Here is a 14,456-nt window from a genome sequence, read left to right on the forward strand (position 1 = left end):
GTCTGTCCAACTCCTGACTTTACCTGTCGAACTGACTTTAAGGGGCTGCATTTTTTCATGAAAAGAGATTCCAGCCTCTGCCATTTCTTCCCTGTTCAGTCCATAGGCTTTCAGGAGATCTAATAAAATGAGGTTGGCCCCTGGCACCATGAAGGAAACAAAGAGCCTCCCCGCCCCGACCCAGGCTGCATGCCCACCCTAGAGCAGGGAGGAAAGCCTTGGCACATACTCACTTGTCCAATCTTCTTCAAAGCAATGCAGGAAGTGGAATCCCACCATGATGAGGGCGTGCAAGGAAATGAGAGCTATGTACATCTGAAACAGGAAACCAGTGCAGACACCATTGTTGTGAGAATCTTCTGACCTCACAGGTTCCCGGGACAGGGACTCTCAGAACTTGCCACTCAGGAACACTCAGGTAGGCCGAGCCCTGACCAGGAGGTACCAGAGGGCTAGCTAGTGATTCCCTACAGATTCTCCTGCCCCCCAGCCCTGGGTTGAGGTGAGCAGCCATCTCTGGGAGTATGTGGAACCATAACAGAAACAAGTCCGTTGCCAGGCATGACCTGGGCTCCAGGCAGTCTGGTCTGCCTGGGAGGTGGGGTCCAAGCCTGCTGTACCTCCTCCCTTGAAAAGTCAGAATGCTGATTGCTGAGGACCCTTCTAGTCCTTGCACTAAATAGACTCCACCTACCTGCAGCTCAGAATTTGAGGTCATCATCCCAACTGCCTTCTTGAGCTACTTAGGTCCAACACCTGGGATGGGAGCCCATAGCTAATCAACTTGAATCCATTTTCTAAATGCTCAAGTGAAGGGCTTAGAAACAGGCACTTATTGAAATAGAGAGATCTTTGGCAGGAAGGCGGAGATCTACAGGGCCAGGCAGTATTCTGAACAGCAGCAAAGAACATCATGAATGCTGAGAATTTTCAAAGGAACAAAGTGCTCCGTTACTTCATGGAGGGCAGGGCAGAATTTGGAAGCTGACTTACTGTAAACAGGACGAAGTACTTCTGGTTGTTCTCGCCGACACAGTTGTTGACCCAGGGACAGTGGTGGTCCATCTTCCGAATGCACCGCTTACAAACACTGAAACAGCCCACAGGTCAGACCTTAGGGTGTCCCCATGGTGTTGGGAGGGCCCTGAGGAACACAGAGCCCATGGCTCCTGCTCCACTCCTCTGAAATGGCTTCCTTGGGCACTGCCAAGGGTTTTGCTGGGTGTGTGTCACATGGGGCTTAGAAGGCAGGGTCAGGACCCCAGGGGTGGCAGTCATTCAAAAAGGGCTACAGAGTCATTCTCCAAAGCCTCTTAGCTTGCTTAACACATAAACAAGATGGAACTAACATGGGTGAGAAAGAGGCTGCTCTCCTGAGGTAATGGGGCTTAGAATTTGGTTTCCTGAGAGAAAAAAAATGAAGTAGTTTCAAAAACTTGACCAAGTGGGCTAGGATATGGAGAATAGCTGCTACTCATTTCCCCAAGAGACCAAACCACCAATGGCTGGGTGGAAGTTCTGGAAGCACCATGAGGTGCTACCAGGGAGGGCCAGGTACCTCCACCATGGAGGAACAAAGGACAGAAGAAAGGGCTATTTCAGAGTAAGGTCAAGGACAGCAGGAAGCCCAGCTCCAAGATGACATCCATTGAGCCAAAAAACAAAAAGAAAGTAGAAAAGTCATTTGAGGCCAGGCGCGGTGGCTCCTGCCTGTAATCCCAGCACTTTGGGAGGCTGAGGCAGCAGAATTGCTTGAACCCAAGAGGCATAGGTTGCAGTGAGCTGAGATTGTGCCACTGCACTCTAGCCTGGGCAACAAGAGTGAAACTGTCTCCAAAAAAAAAAAAAAAATGCCAGGCGTGGTGTCTCACGCCTGTAATCCCAGCACTTTGGGAGGCTGAGGGGGGCAAATCACCTGAGGTCGGGAGTTCGAGACCAGCCTCACCAACCATCTCTACTAAAAATACAAAAATTAGCCAGGCATGGTGGCACATGCCTGTAACCCTAGCTACTCAGGAAGCTGAGGCAGGAGAATCACTTGAACCCAGGAGACAAAAGGTTGTGGCGAGACCGCACCATTGCACTCCAGCCTGGGCAACAAGAGTGAAACTCCATCTCAAAAATAAAAATAAACATTAAAAAAAGTCATTTGAGCTTAACTGTCGACCAGATAGTTCATTAATTTGCATATTTCTAACATTTGGGCTGAGACTGTTTCAAGCTTACTTGATAGCAAGCACAAACCTGCTCCCCCTCTGGACGATACAAAGTAATAATATGAAACAAATGTCCAAGACTACTGGGAGCTTGAAAGCAATTGTGTCCCAAAGCTCAAGTTTAGAAAGACTCATTTGCCATAAGAAATAAAAAAAAACTTTTTATCTGAGGAATGTGAGCCTCTTTAATTATTAGGCCTAGAGGGGCACTGAAATGTGGTAGCCTGTGACAGCGGTTACATCTTACACTCCCCTTTGAGATAAATAATTACCCTTTTTTTTTTTTTTTTTAGCAGGGTCTCCCCTCTGTCACCCAGGCTAGAGTGCAGTGGTGCGATCATGACTCACTGCAACTTCCCAGGTTCCAGCGATCCTTCCACCTCAGTCTCCTGAATAGCTGGGACCACAGGTGTGTGCCACCACACCCAACTAATTATTTTGTATTTTTGGCAGAGATGGGGTTTCACCATATTGCCCAGGTGGGTCTCAAACTCCTGATTCAAGCAATCCACGTGCCTTGGCCTCCCAAAGTACTGGGATTACAAGCATGAGCCACTGTGCCCAGCAAATAATTACCTCTTGAAGCCACTAGCTATGTGAGCTCTAGACTGATGTCAGGGAGCCATGAAATGACATATACCCTAATCACTAATCAACGTTATTTCTATAAACCAATGAGAATTCCTGTCAAACAGCTTTGTATCAGCCCACTCCTTTTCCCTTTAAAAACCTGCTTGTAAATGGGGAAAAGACTTCCTATTCAATAAATGGCTCTGGGGACAACTGGCTAGCCATATACAGAAGTTTGAAGCTGGACCCCTTCCTTACACCATATACAAAAATCAACCCAAAATGGATTAAAGACCTAAATGTAAAACCCAAAACTATAAAAACCCTGGAAGACAATGTAGGCAATACCATCCTAGACATAGGGCAAAGATTTCATGACAAAGACACCAAAAGCAATCGCAACAAAAGCAAAAATTGACAAATGGGATCTAATTAAACTAGGAAGCTTCTGCATAGTAACAGAAACTATCAACAGAGTAAACAGACAACCTACAAGTGGGAGGAAATATCTGCAAACTATGCATCTGACAAAGGTATAATTATCTAGCAACTATAAGGAAATTAAACAAATTTACAAGAGAAAAATAAACAATCCCATTAAAAAGTGGGCAAAGGACATGAACAGATACTTTTCAAAAGAAGACATACATGGCCAACAAGCATATGAAAAAAAGCTCAATATCACTGATCATCAGAAAAGGACAAATAAAACCATAATGAGATACCATCTCATGCCAGTCAGAATGGCTACTATTAAAAAGTCAAAAAACAACAGATGCTGGTGAGGGTGCGGATAAAAGGGAGCACTTACACACTGTTGGTTGGAGTGTAAATTGGTTCAACCATTGTGGAAAGCAGTGTGGCAATTCCTCAAAGAGCTAAAAGCAGAACCACCATTCAACCCAGCAACCCCATTACTGGGTATATACCCAGCAGAACAGAAATCTCTACCATAAAGACATATGTATGTGAATGTTCATTGCAGCACTATTCATAACAGCAAAGACACAGAATCAACCTAAATGCCCATCTACCTAAATGATGACAGATTGGATAGAAACGGGGTACATATACATCATGGAATACTATGTGGCCACAAAGAAGGGAACAACAGACACTGGGGTCTACCTGAAGGTGGAGGGTAGGAGGGAGAGGGCCAGAAAAGATAACTATTGGGTACTGGGCTTAATACCTGGGTGATGAAATAATGTGTGCAACAAACCCCCATGGTACGAGTTTACCTATGTAACAAACTTTCACACGTACCCCCAAACCTAAAAGTTTTTAAAAAAAGAAAAACCCCAAAATCTGCTTGAACAAAGGCAACTTGGAAGTGTATCTCAGGTGGTAGTCCTCAACCTTGGCCCAAATAAATTCTCCACATTAATTTTACCTCAGTTTCTTTCTTTAGGTCACCAGCCAATAGATGTGTTCATTGACAATTATTTTTTTCAATTCATTATTTTAATGAATTCTAGGCTTCTTTTTATTATCTTGGGGGCATTATTTGTTCAAAACAGGTGAAATGCTATAAACAAAACTTTGAAATAATACAATTCTATTTCCTTTTTAAAAGTTCCTTAGTTCAAGGCTAGGTGTGGTGGCTCACATCTGTAATCCTAGCACTTTGGGAGGCCGAGGCAGGTAGATTACTTGAGCTCAGGAGTTTGAGACCAGCCTGGGCAACATGGCAAGACCCCGTCTCTAACAAAAATACAAAAAATTAGCCGGGTGTGGTGGTATGCACCTGTGGTCCCAGCTACTTGGGAGGCTGAGATGGGAGGATTACTTGAGCCTGAGGTAGGGACAGAAGGTTGCAGTGAGCTGTGATTGTGCCACTGCACCCAGCCTGGGTGACAGAGCAAGACCATGTCTCAAAAAAAAAAAAAAAAAAAAAAAGTTCCTTAGTTCTACTGGGTGTGGTGGCTCATGCCTACAATCCCAGACTTTGAGAAGCTTGGGTGGGAGGATTGCTGGAGCCCAGGAATTTGAGACAAGCCTGGACAACATAGTGAGACTCTGTCTCTAAAAATAAACTTTTTTTTTTAAAAAAGCTCTTGGCTTTTGGGTTGGAGGCCACTAAGGTGCAACCTTTTTTGGTTGTCCTGATTCTGGGTTCATCTGACACCAGCTGCCTCTACCATGCTGCTGAAGTTCGACCTCGATGAGTTCAAAATTGTATACCTGAGGTATACCAGGGGTGAAGTCAGTGTCATGTCTGTGCTGGCCCTCAAGATCAGCCCCCTGGGTCTGTCCCCAAAAAACGCTGGTGATGACACTGCCAAAGCAACTGGTGACTGGAAGGGTCTGAGGCTTACAGTGAAACTGATCATTCAGAACAGACAGGCCCAGACCGATGTGGCACCTTCTGCCTCTGCCCTCGTCATCAAAGCTCTCAAGGAACCATTGTGAGACAGAAAGAAACAGAAAGAGGTTAAACACAGTGGAAATATCACTTTTTTTTTTTTTTTTGAGACAGTCTCTCTCTGTTGCCCAGGCTGGAGTGCAATGGCTCGATCTTGGCTCACTGCAACCTCCAACTCCTGGGTTCAAGCGATTCTCCTGCCTCAGTCTCCCAAGTAGTTGGGACTACAGGCATGTGCCACCATTCCAGGCTAACTTTTGTATTTTTAGTAGACATGAGGTTTCACCATGTTGGCCAGGCTGGTCTCAAACTTTTCACCTCAAGTGATCCACCCACCACAGCCTCCCAAAGTGCTGGGATTACAGGCGTGAGTCACTGTGCCGGCTGGAAATACCACTTTTGATGAGACTGTCAACACTGCTTAACAGATGTGGCACTGATGTTTAGCTAGAGAACTCTCTGGAACCATTAAAGGGATTCTGGGGACTGCCCAGTCTGTGGGCTGCCAAGTTGATGGCTGCCACCCTCATGACGTCACAGATGACATCAACAGTGCTGTGGTGGAATGCCCAGCTACTTAAGAAGCACAAAGGAAAATATTTCAATAAAGGATCATTTGACAACTAAAAATAAAAATAAGTAAAAAATAAAAATAAAAAAAGTTTCTTAGTTCACACCAGCTTTTCTCTCCACTAGCTTCCATAACTAATTTTACCTCAGGTTCTTGAAAGAGTGCAGAGTGGGCAATGGCAGGTGGACCCTGGAGGAAGGGCTGGGTGTCGGGGCCTTGCTGGATCACACTCACACTGCAGTGCTGGCTAAGCTCTTGCTGACCAGCTGGAAGGACAGGGAAAGCACAAGAGCAGCTCTGCTGGGCTGGAGGCGTGCGTCATCCCCTGGATTCCAGAGCCTGGAAGCAAAGACCACTCCAAAGGAGTCCTCCACCACAGTGCTCACTCATAGCCCGAGGAGGAAATGTGTGCTTTTCAAAGCCTGGCATGAACTTTGGTGGCAATGCAGACCTGAGTCTGCTGAGCTACCCAGGTCAAACTGGCTAACTCAGACCCTCCAGTTTCCCTTCTATACAAAATAGGTTTATTATAAGGAATATATGAGACAGACATTGTGCCTGGCTCAGACGAGGGGTGGATTCATACTGGTCTCCACCCTTGCTCTTCTCCGTAACTTCAAAGGGCCTGACTAACCAGGCATGTTGGGAATGGGCATATCTCAGAGAAGTTGGTCTGGTTCCAGAATCTCTCTGGGGACGAGGAGGGCAACGTAAGGAAAGGAGACACAAAAGGAACACGGAGGTAACAAAGAGCAAGTCAAGTACAAGCAAGTCCATTAGCCACTCTGTTTCTCTCTCTCTCTGTCACCAATTTTAAAAATATGTATGAATATACATGTAAGTATATATATAGAATATATATTTTAAATTGGTAACGCCTGTTCCTAGTACACAATTTTAAAAGTGCAGATAAGTAGACAGTGCAGAGTGAGTGCTCCCTGCATCCTAGGCCTCAGGCACCAGGTGCCAAGCTCCCTCCATAGAGCCTGTTTTTGGCATGTCCTTTCAGAAAGGAAGGGTTTCTTAATCCCCTCCCATCCGGGAAACAAACTCCTGGGGGTAACCACCTCCCTGCTCCTGGCTTCTGAGCAGTTTCTCTTAGATCTGCACTTATTTTTAAAAGGGTTTTCAAGTGAACGCTCTTAAGACAGTGTTGGCTCAGTGGCAGAGAGGTGCCAAGTGGCTGGACATCCTCTGAAAGCTGCCCAAGAGTTTAAACAAGCTCTTACAGCAAAGCCATTCTTCCCTCTCCTCCCAGCCTCTCTGGAGACAAGGAATGAATATCAGGAAGCTGGGCTTCCCAATGGGCTGAGTCTCGCTGGGCTTCTAAATTAGAAAAATACACACCTCAGGGAGCAAAGAGAGTGAGTACAACCTGCTGAGGGCCACAAGTGTTATCTAAAATGCTGGTGCCAGTGTTTCCTGTTTTCAAAGATATGAAATGTCAAACCTGCACTACCCCTTTCCTTGGGCCAGGTGGTATGCAGAGTAGGTGGGGTGAGGCCCATCCTACGGTGGCTGGAGGCACTGCTCAGAGGCTGACCTGCTCACAGAGGCTCGAAGGGTGCAGCCAAGGACAGGGCCCGGAGGCAGGTGCTGGAGAAGGGCAGTGAAGGACATGCCACACCCTGCCCTGCTGTTTCGCCTCAGGCACCATCTGTCATGAGGAAGAAGAAAAAATGTGGGCCTCTCCCACAACTCCTGACATCCCACAGAGAATCAATCACCTCAGAGGCAGCCCTATTCCCAGCCCCCACTGCATGCACACGGGCAGGGGGCTCAGCAGTGTTCCCTCCCCAGGCATAGCAGGGCAGCCCAAACACAGGGCCAAGGAAGGCTCACAGTTCACAGACTAAGAGCCTCTTCTGCACACTCGCTCAGCCATCTTCCCCGTTTTGGCTGTGGATGGCCTCAATGCCTGAGTTTCTTCATTCTTTCCACTTGGGAAAATCCACCCTATCCTCTGAGGGTCCTTCTTGTCCCCAGCCCTCTCCTGGTATTCCTTTCTAGCACTAAATCCAGAGTCTCGTGGACAAGACGCTGTAAGCTGGTGAGCACCCATGGCACAGGGACCAAGTGTGCAATAACAGTCACCGAAAAGACCAAATGCCCTAAATGGAGGTCTTTGTGTCCTGGCCTTCCAGGTTTCCCGGGCCCCTTCTAGGTTTCTATGTCATCACTGTAGAAGGCAGATGCTTCCCTTCTCCCCCTCCTCCAGGTTTCCTACCATTTTTTCGGGCCCCAAACCTTGGTAGAATCCACCAAGCTCACTGGTTCATATGCACTCAATTTCTCTGGGGTTTATGTGTTTGCTCTCCAGGAAGGTATGAGGGCCCTTACTTGGTACTCATCCCCAAAGGAACTGGGTGAGGCTCTCTTGCTTATCCTGGGTGATGGCTCAGCATGGAAACACAGCCACGTCCCATGGGCATTCTGTCTTTCCCTATACCCGCACTTACCAAACTGCATCATGGTGGAGAAGTGTGCTTGCCCTGCTGGGGTGGGAGGCTCCTGGAGCCAGGGCCAGGTCTAATCCACTTTTATAAGCTCAGAGCCAAGCCCAGGGCCCCCTTTGGCAAGGGTCAGCTGACTGAAGTCTCTGACACCGCAGACAGGAAGGAGCAGGCCTGGGAAATGAGTTCAACTACATCAGACTGGGATGCTCATGTAGGGAAAATGAAAAGAAAACAGCAGGAAGGTCTTAAGTGAGCCATGGTGTCATACACAGGTTTTCATTTTATCCCTCATTGGCTATGACTAAAATTATAAGCTAAAAAGACAACTATACCACATACTGGCTCCAGCTCAGAAACGATTTTGGGAAAGACAGTGCCGTGGAGTGGAAAGAACAGGGGATCTGAGAGTAGGTCCTCACTATGGGCTCTGGGCAAAGAAACTTAGGTTCTCAATCAGCCTCAGCAGAATTACTCTGATCTCTCAGTATCATTGTGAGCACCAAAAATGTAGGCAAAATGCTTTACCAACAAGTGCTGTATCAGTTTTCTGAGTAATCATAATCATGAGAGAGACAAAACAACAAGAATCTGTCGGGGGCTCTAAGCAGCCCAGGACTGCCTCAGTCTCAGTGTGTGTGTCTGCAGTGTGGAGGCAGGGAGCTGCCGAAGTCAGAGTCTCTCCCTTCTCATGCAGAAGAACCTAGCAGGGGTGTCCAACCTTTTGGCTTCTCGGGGCCACACTGGAAGAAAAAGAATTGTCTTGGGCTGTGTATAGAAACAAAAACACTAAAGATAACTGATGAGCTACAAAAATGATTTGTGCATAAGTCTCATAATGTTTTAAGAAAGTTTACATATTTGTGTTGGTCCACATTCAAAGTCATCCTAGGCTGCATGTGGCCCACAGGCCATGGGTTGGACAAGTTCTGAAAGCTTAAGCCAAATGTCAATCCACATTAGCATAAATGGCTCCTCCCACAGAGTTTCCACATGCTTCCATAATCCCTATGAACAGGAGATTTGACACCAGGATGAAAGAGCATGGGGTTTCAGAGTGCTTCTTCTAGGAAGGAAAGACACCCCCCCACCCCCACATACCATAGGGCTGGAAGGAACACCTACGGGCCCAAGGTCTGGGTGTATATGTGGGATCTACTAGAGACAAGGGAATGGAGACAGTCTCAAATTCTAAAACGCTGGGCGCAAACGTGTGTACACATGCATCTTCACCTGAGTGGGCACGGTTGACATCAACTTTCTCTAACTAGGCAGGCGGCCTCTGGGCTCAACGACTGTAAACAAACCCAGTCTGTCTGGTGTAACGGGGATTCTGCTTATCCAAAAGTGTGGGTCCCCAGATGGCCTGAGCCACCATGTGCCACCACAAAGGAGCAGTTGTCAGCACACATTTTTGAGGCAAGAACGGGCAACTCACAGGCATCCTCACTTGAGTTCATCTGAATCAGCAGCTCTTGTTTTGCCCGAGCTGATTTGTTTACTAGCAGACAAGAATACCTCCCTTGGATCATCCTGGGGAGAGAGGCAAGGAGGAGGCGGTGAGGAAAATGCCAGGCGGTGGAGGCAGCTGAGGGCTCAGGGAGAGAAAAGAATCACTGTGGCCACCCAAAAGTTCTTTCTATAATACAAAGTTAACACCTCCCTCTTCTGGTGCAGGCTTTATAAACCCAGCACATCCCTAACTCCATACACATTCTTCTATTAGCAATAGCTTATACTTGTTGAGCTAGGTGACTCACACAGTTACTCATACTTAATCCTCACAACAAACTACGAAGAAACAACCCTTTTTACAGAGGAGAAAGCTGAGGCTCAGAAAGATGCAGCACCTGGCCGAAGGTCCACAGTGTGGAAAGTGACAGAGCTGGTCTTCCAACACCAACCACTCCAACTTCAAGGCCAGAGCCTGTTCCACCACACTGATCTATCTTGAGGAACCACATAAGCAAGCTTTTAAAAAAAAAATCGGAGTGACAGTTAGAAAACAGCTGGGTCCTGAGCCTAACAGTGGCAAGAAAAGACCAGACTGACACCTCCATTTCAGGCACAGGAGGCAAACCTTGCATTAGATCTCAGAAGCAAGCTGACCCACAGACAGAAACCCCATAGGAGCTAGCAATCACCGCAGGCCCCCGCCCAGGCTCCTCAGCCTTCACCCTCAAGCAGGCAGCAACTGGTTGGGGAGGTCTGCAGATCTCTCTTTCACACTGAAAAACGTACATACAACTACATAAAGTTACACGCGTCATTCCCGAACTGGAGTTCCTGTGGAAAGAGCCCTGTCTAGACTTAAAGGGAAGACTACTGGGACCCAAACTTGTCTCTAGTACTCACTGCTGTGTGATCTTGGAGCACTCACTTAACCCTTTTGAACCCTAATTTCTTCATCTAGGGAGGCCATCCCTGCAGCAAACCAGATTTCCAGGGGTGACTAGGAAGACCAAAATAGATGACTGACACTGAGGCAGGGCAGGCTGAGGTGCTGCGGGCACAGCATGCAGGTACTGGGGAGCTGACTCTGGAATCTGAGTGCTGGAGACTGGCCGCTCTCCTCTGAAAGACAGGCAGCGAGGCCAGGCAGAAATCGCTGTTCAGCTCTCTCATACACCCAAATGTCTCCACAGGCTCAGCCTGACAAAAATGATGCCCAACACCTGGAGCAGATTCATTCCTCTATGACCCCTCCCCACCCACACATATACACTAGACTGAAAAGGGGAGCAAGTGACATTTTTGTATTTCTGTAATTTAGCATTTAAAGTTTCCCTATATGCCAGCCAAGGTGGCTCACATCTATAATCCCAACACTTTGGGAGGCTGAGGCAGAAGGATCACTTGAGCCCAGGAGTTTGAGACCATCCTGGGCAACAAAGTGAGACCCTGTCTCTACAAAAAATAAGAAAATTAGCCAGGTGTGGTGGTACATGCCTGTAGTCCCAGCTGCTCTGAAGGCTGAGGTGGGAGGACTGCTTGAGCCCAGGAATCTGAGGCTGCAGTGAGCTATGACCTTGTGTGACAGAGTGAGACCCAGTTTCAAAATAAATAAAAAAATTTTTTTTGAGAGACAGGGTCTCACTTTGTGGCCCAGGCTGGAGTGCAGTGGTGCAATCTTGGCTCACTGCAGCCTTAGACTCCTGGGCTCAAGTGATCCTCTGCCTTTAGCCTCCCAAGCAGCTGGGACTGCATGCGTGCGCCACCATAGCCAGCTAATTATTAAATTTTTTTTTAGAGACAAGAGTCTCGCATTGTTGCCCAGTTTTGAACATCTAGGCTCCAGTGATCCTCCTGCCTTGGCCTCCCAAAGTGCTGGGATTACAGATGTGAGTCACTGTGCCCAGACAATAAAGCACCACTTTTAGCTTATATGTCTTCTCATCAGAAAAACTTAAAACAATAAAGAAGAAACCTGAAAACAGAGAAAACTCACCACAAATAAGATGGGGAAATGGCTTTCTTTTTTGGTTGAATTCTCTTTTTTGGTTGAATTTTAGAAGTTTTAAAAGAAAGCCTTCATTCAAGGGCAATCCCTTCACTTCAAGTCCTAGACATTCACAGAACAATTTTCTTTTTCTTTTCTTTTTTTGTAAATATTTAAAATTTATTTTAGTGCACGCTCCGGTCGACGCAGAATCACTTAATTATCAGCCTTCTGGTGGAAGGGCCCTGTCCAAAGTCAGGGTCAGAAATAGGACAGCTCATCGTGCTTGGCTTTGTTGGTCTGGTAGTTAGACAAGGTCAAGGGCTTGTTTTCGTGAGGGACACAGAATAATTTTCTAAAGCTTTTTTTCATGGTACCTTTGTAATAAAGCTGTGAGGTAGGAAAAGCAGGAATCCCCTGAATTTTACATATATCAAAACAAAGGCCCTGTCCAGGTCCTATGTCAGGTGTGACAGTGCCAAGTACTGGGACAGGTGTCCTGAGCCCAAACCAAATGCTCTTTCCAATCTAGAGGGCTCACAGGGACCAGGAAGGAGACTTATAATGATCACTCTGTGCCCAGAGCAGGGGACATGTAGAATCCTGATGTTGACTTGGCCCCTGTTGGGGAAGTGCTACTCCAGGAGGCACATGTTGGTGGGGATGGAGGGAGGCAGGAGTAGAGAGGAGGTGAGCCCCAGTGAGTGTACCTGCAGTGGTGGGCTCGGTCGGGCTTGATGCTGCAGCATTTGGGACACTTGTACACCACCTGCCCGGGCTTCAACTGTAAACTCTCGATGAATTCTTTAGTGGCATTTCCTTTGGGCACCGCCCCCTGTAGGAAAGATGAAAGGTATCAGGGTTGGGCTGGGGGTTCTCTCAGCTCTAACACTCTACAGTGGGAACAGTTATTTGAAAGCAGCAACCACACACACATATGGACAGGACATTTTGATACCAACAACATATGGACTCTGTGTTCAGAATTATGCCAACATTAAGGAATATTTATAGACCAAAAATTTTTCTGAGGAAACACCACTAGGCCACATGAGTTCTTTGATTTATTTTCTACACTAAACACTGACATTGTTCCTGATTTTATATTTTCATTTTACTGGAATTATTTTCATTGAATCCATTCTTTCCTATATAACAGCGAGGATTTGGCTCACTGACTATTTTTTGGTCTATATTAAATTTCCTGATAACAGCTTCTCCCTTTCTGAGTTGTCATTGGTGAGCATCATTATCTAACAGTCCAGTTTCCCCAGATGAAAATTTGCAGCTCCAAATTTTAATTGGTTGTTTGCTGGGATCAAGTTTGATTTTTTTTATACCAGTGCTATTGTCACGAATAACTGGTAATCTCTATTTGGTTCTTAGTGAATCCACAAGCAACTGGGAGCCGGTGCCCTCAGGCATTTGACTTACTGTCTGGCCAGAGCTGCTTTCTGATTTGCCCTTCTATCTTTTGGAATATGCTTGTGAATACTTAGCGTTCTTTAGAGCCAATGGCAGAGCCAAAATGCCGTAAGATTCTGCTCTGGCTATGCACCCATCCAAACAGAAGGAAAACAGGCAGTGCACAGGCCTAAGCAGGGTCTTAATAACCAATAAGCCTGCTTGGTGCTGAGTCCTATGTTGTCACGCTCACTGCTATGGATTCAAAAATCAAACGAGGTCCCTGCTTCCAGGAGGCTCATAGTGTCTTGGAGGCTAACAAACAATTCTAGTAAAAGGGGTTACATGCTGTGGAAGATATTTGTGTTGAGGGAGCACAGAGAAACCAGCAGCCAATTAACCAGGGGAATCAGAGGAGTTTTAAGTGGTGATGTTCAAGGGTTGTCCCGAGGAACAGAGGCTTGCTAGGTAGCCCCGTGGGAGAAAAGGGATTCCGAGGCGGGAGGATCACGAAGTCAAGAGATCGAGACCATCCTGGTCAACATGGTGAAACCCCATCTCTACTAAAAATACAAAAAATTAGCTGGGCATGGTGGTGCGTGCCTGTAGTCCCAGCTGCTTGGGAGTCTGAGGCAGAAGAATTGCTTGAACCCAGGAGGCGGAGGCTGCGGTGAGCCGAGATCGCGCCATTGCACTCCAGCCTGGGTAACAAGAGCAAAACTCCATCTCAAAAAAAAAAAAAAAAAAGGGATTCCAGCAGAGAAGGGCATGAGTAAAGGCAAAGAGGTGAGGGTGAACACGGCATATCGGGAGACAGGGAGAATATCAGTGTGCTGAGCCCTGGGTATGCAGTGTCAGCTGGGAGGCCAGGGCTGGGGCCAGGCTGTATGGTGCGCTGAATGACAGGCTGGGATGAGATTTTTCTTTATAGGTAGCCCAGAGCCATTAGGTAACATTGGTGCCTCAGGAAGAGAGCTCAGTTGCCTGTGCTATGTGGATCAGACAAGAAAAGGGAGAGATGAAAATCCCAGACACCACTTAGGAGGTTACTGTTGATGGTCCAGTAAGGAAAAACTGAATTATGAGGATGGAGAAGTGGAGAGGAAATTCTGAGATCTGAATCTACAAATGGTGTAGGGAACCAGCTTTTTATTGGGATGGTGAAGAGGGTAACGAAAAGGGAGGAGATGAGCCCCAGTAAGGTTTCCATTTTTAGCAGCTGGTAAGTGGTAGCAAGCTAAAGCCATTAAGAGAACAGAACTAAGTTCTGAGAAGAGCTAACCAGTTCAGTTAGGGTATGCTGTGTCTGAAGTGCCTGAGGGACACTCAGGAGGAGGTGTCCAGGAAGGTGGCTGGGAATATAGGTCAAAGAAGTAAGAGAGATCGGCCAGTGGCACAGGGGGTTAGAGCTGGCTTGGAAGTCCCCTGGCCTTGCTTT

At 46.9% G+C, this 14,456-nt stretch overlaps 1 protein-coding gene and 1 long non-coding RNA gene across 5 annotated transcripts in view; both read right to left on the reverse strand.

The window, feature by feature from the left end:
* ZDHHC3 (zinc finger DHHC-type palmitoyltransferase 3) overlaps positions 1-14,456 on the reverse strand; it is a 62,054-nt gene that overhangs the window by 17,267 nt on the left and 30,331 nt on the right. For 2 of the 4 annotated variants that reach the window (XM_021676137.2, XM_012470763.2), the window contains exons 2-5: positions 12,325-12,449; positions 994-1,090; positions 234-315; positions 24-107 (exon numbers count right to left, since the gene is read on the reverse strand). In XM_021676137.2, the coding sequence (XP_021531812.2) occupies positions 24-107; positions 234-315; positions 994-1,090; positions 12,325-12,449 (388 nt within the window). The remainder of the gene's footprint in view (positions 1-23; positions 108-233; positions 316-993; positions 1,091-12,324; positions 12,450-14,456) is intronic. The other 2 variants (XM_012470760.2, XM_012470761.2) reach the window with 1 other exon arrangement.
* Positions 5,833-11,213, reverse strand: LOC105729821 (uncharacterized). The gene is made up of 3 exons (XR_001110310.3): positions 9,614-11,213; positions 8,182-8,349; positions 5,833-7,379 (listed from the first exon to the last, which is right to left on the reverse strand). It is a non-coding gene; the product is annotated as an uncharacterized LOC105729821 (long non-coding RNA).

This window comes from Aotus nancymaae, unplaced genomic scaffold (genome assembly GCF_030222135.1).
Source record: "Aotus nancymaae isolate 86718 unplaced genomic scaffold, 86718_ANA_hifiasm-v0.15.2.pri h1tg000067l, whole genome shotgun sequence".
NCBI lineage: Eukaryota > Metazoa > Chordata > Mammalia > Primates > Aotidae > Aotus > Aotus nancymaae.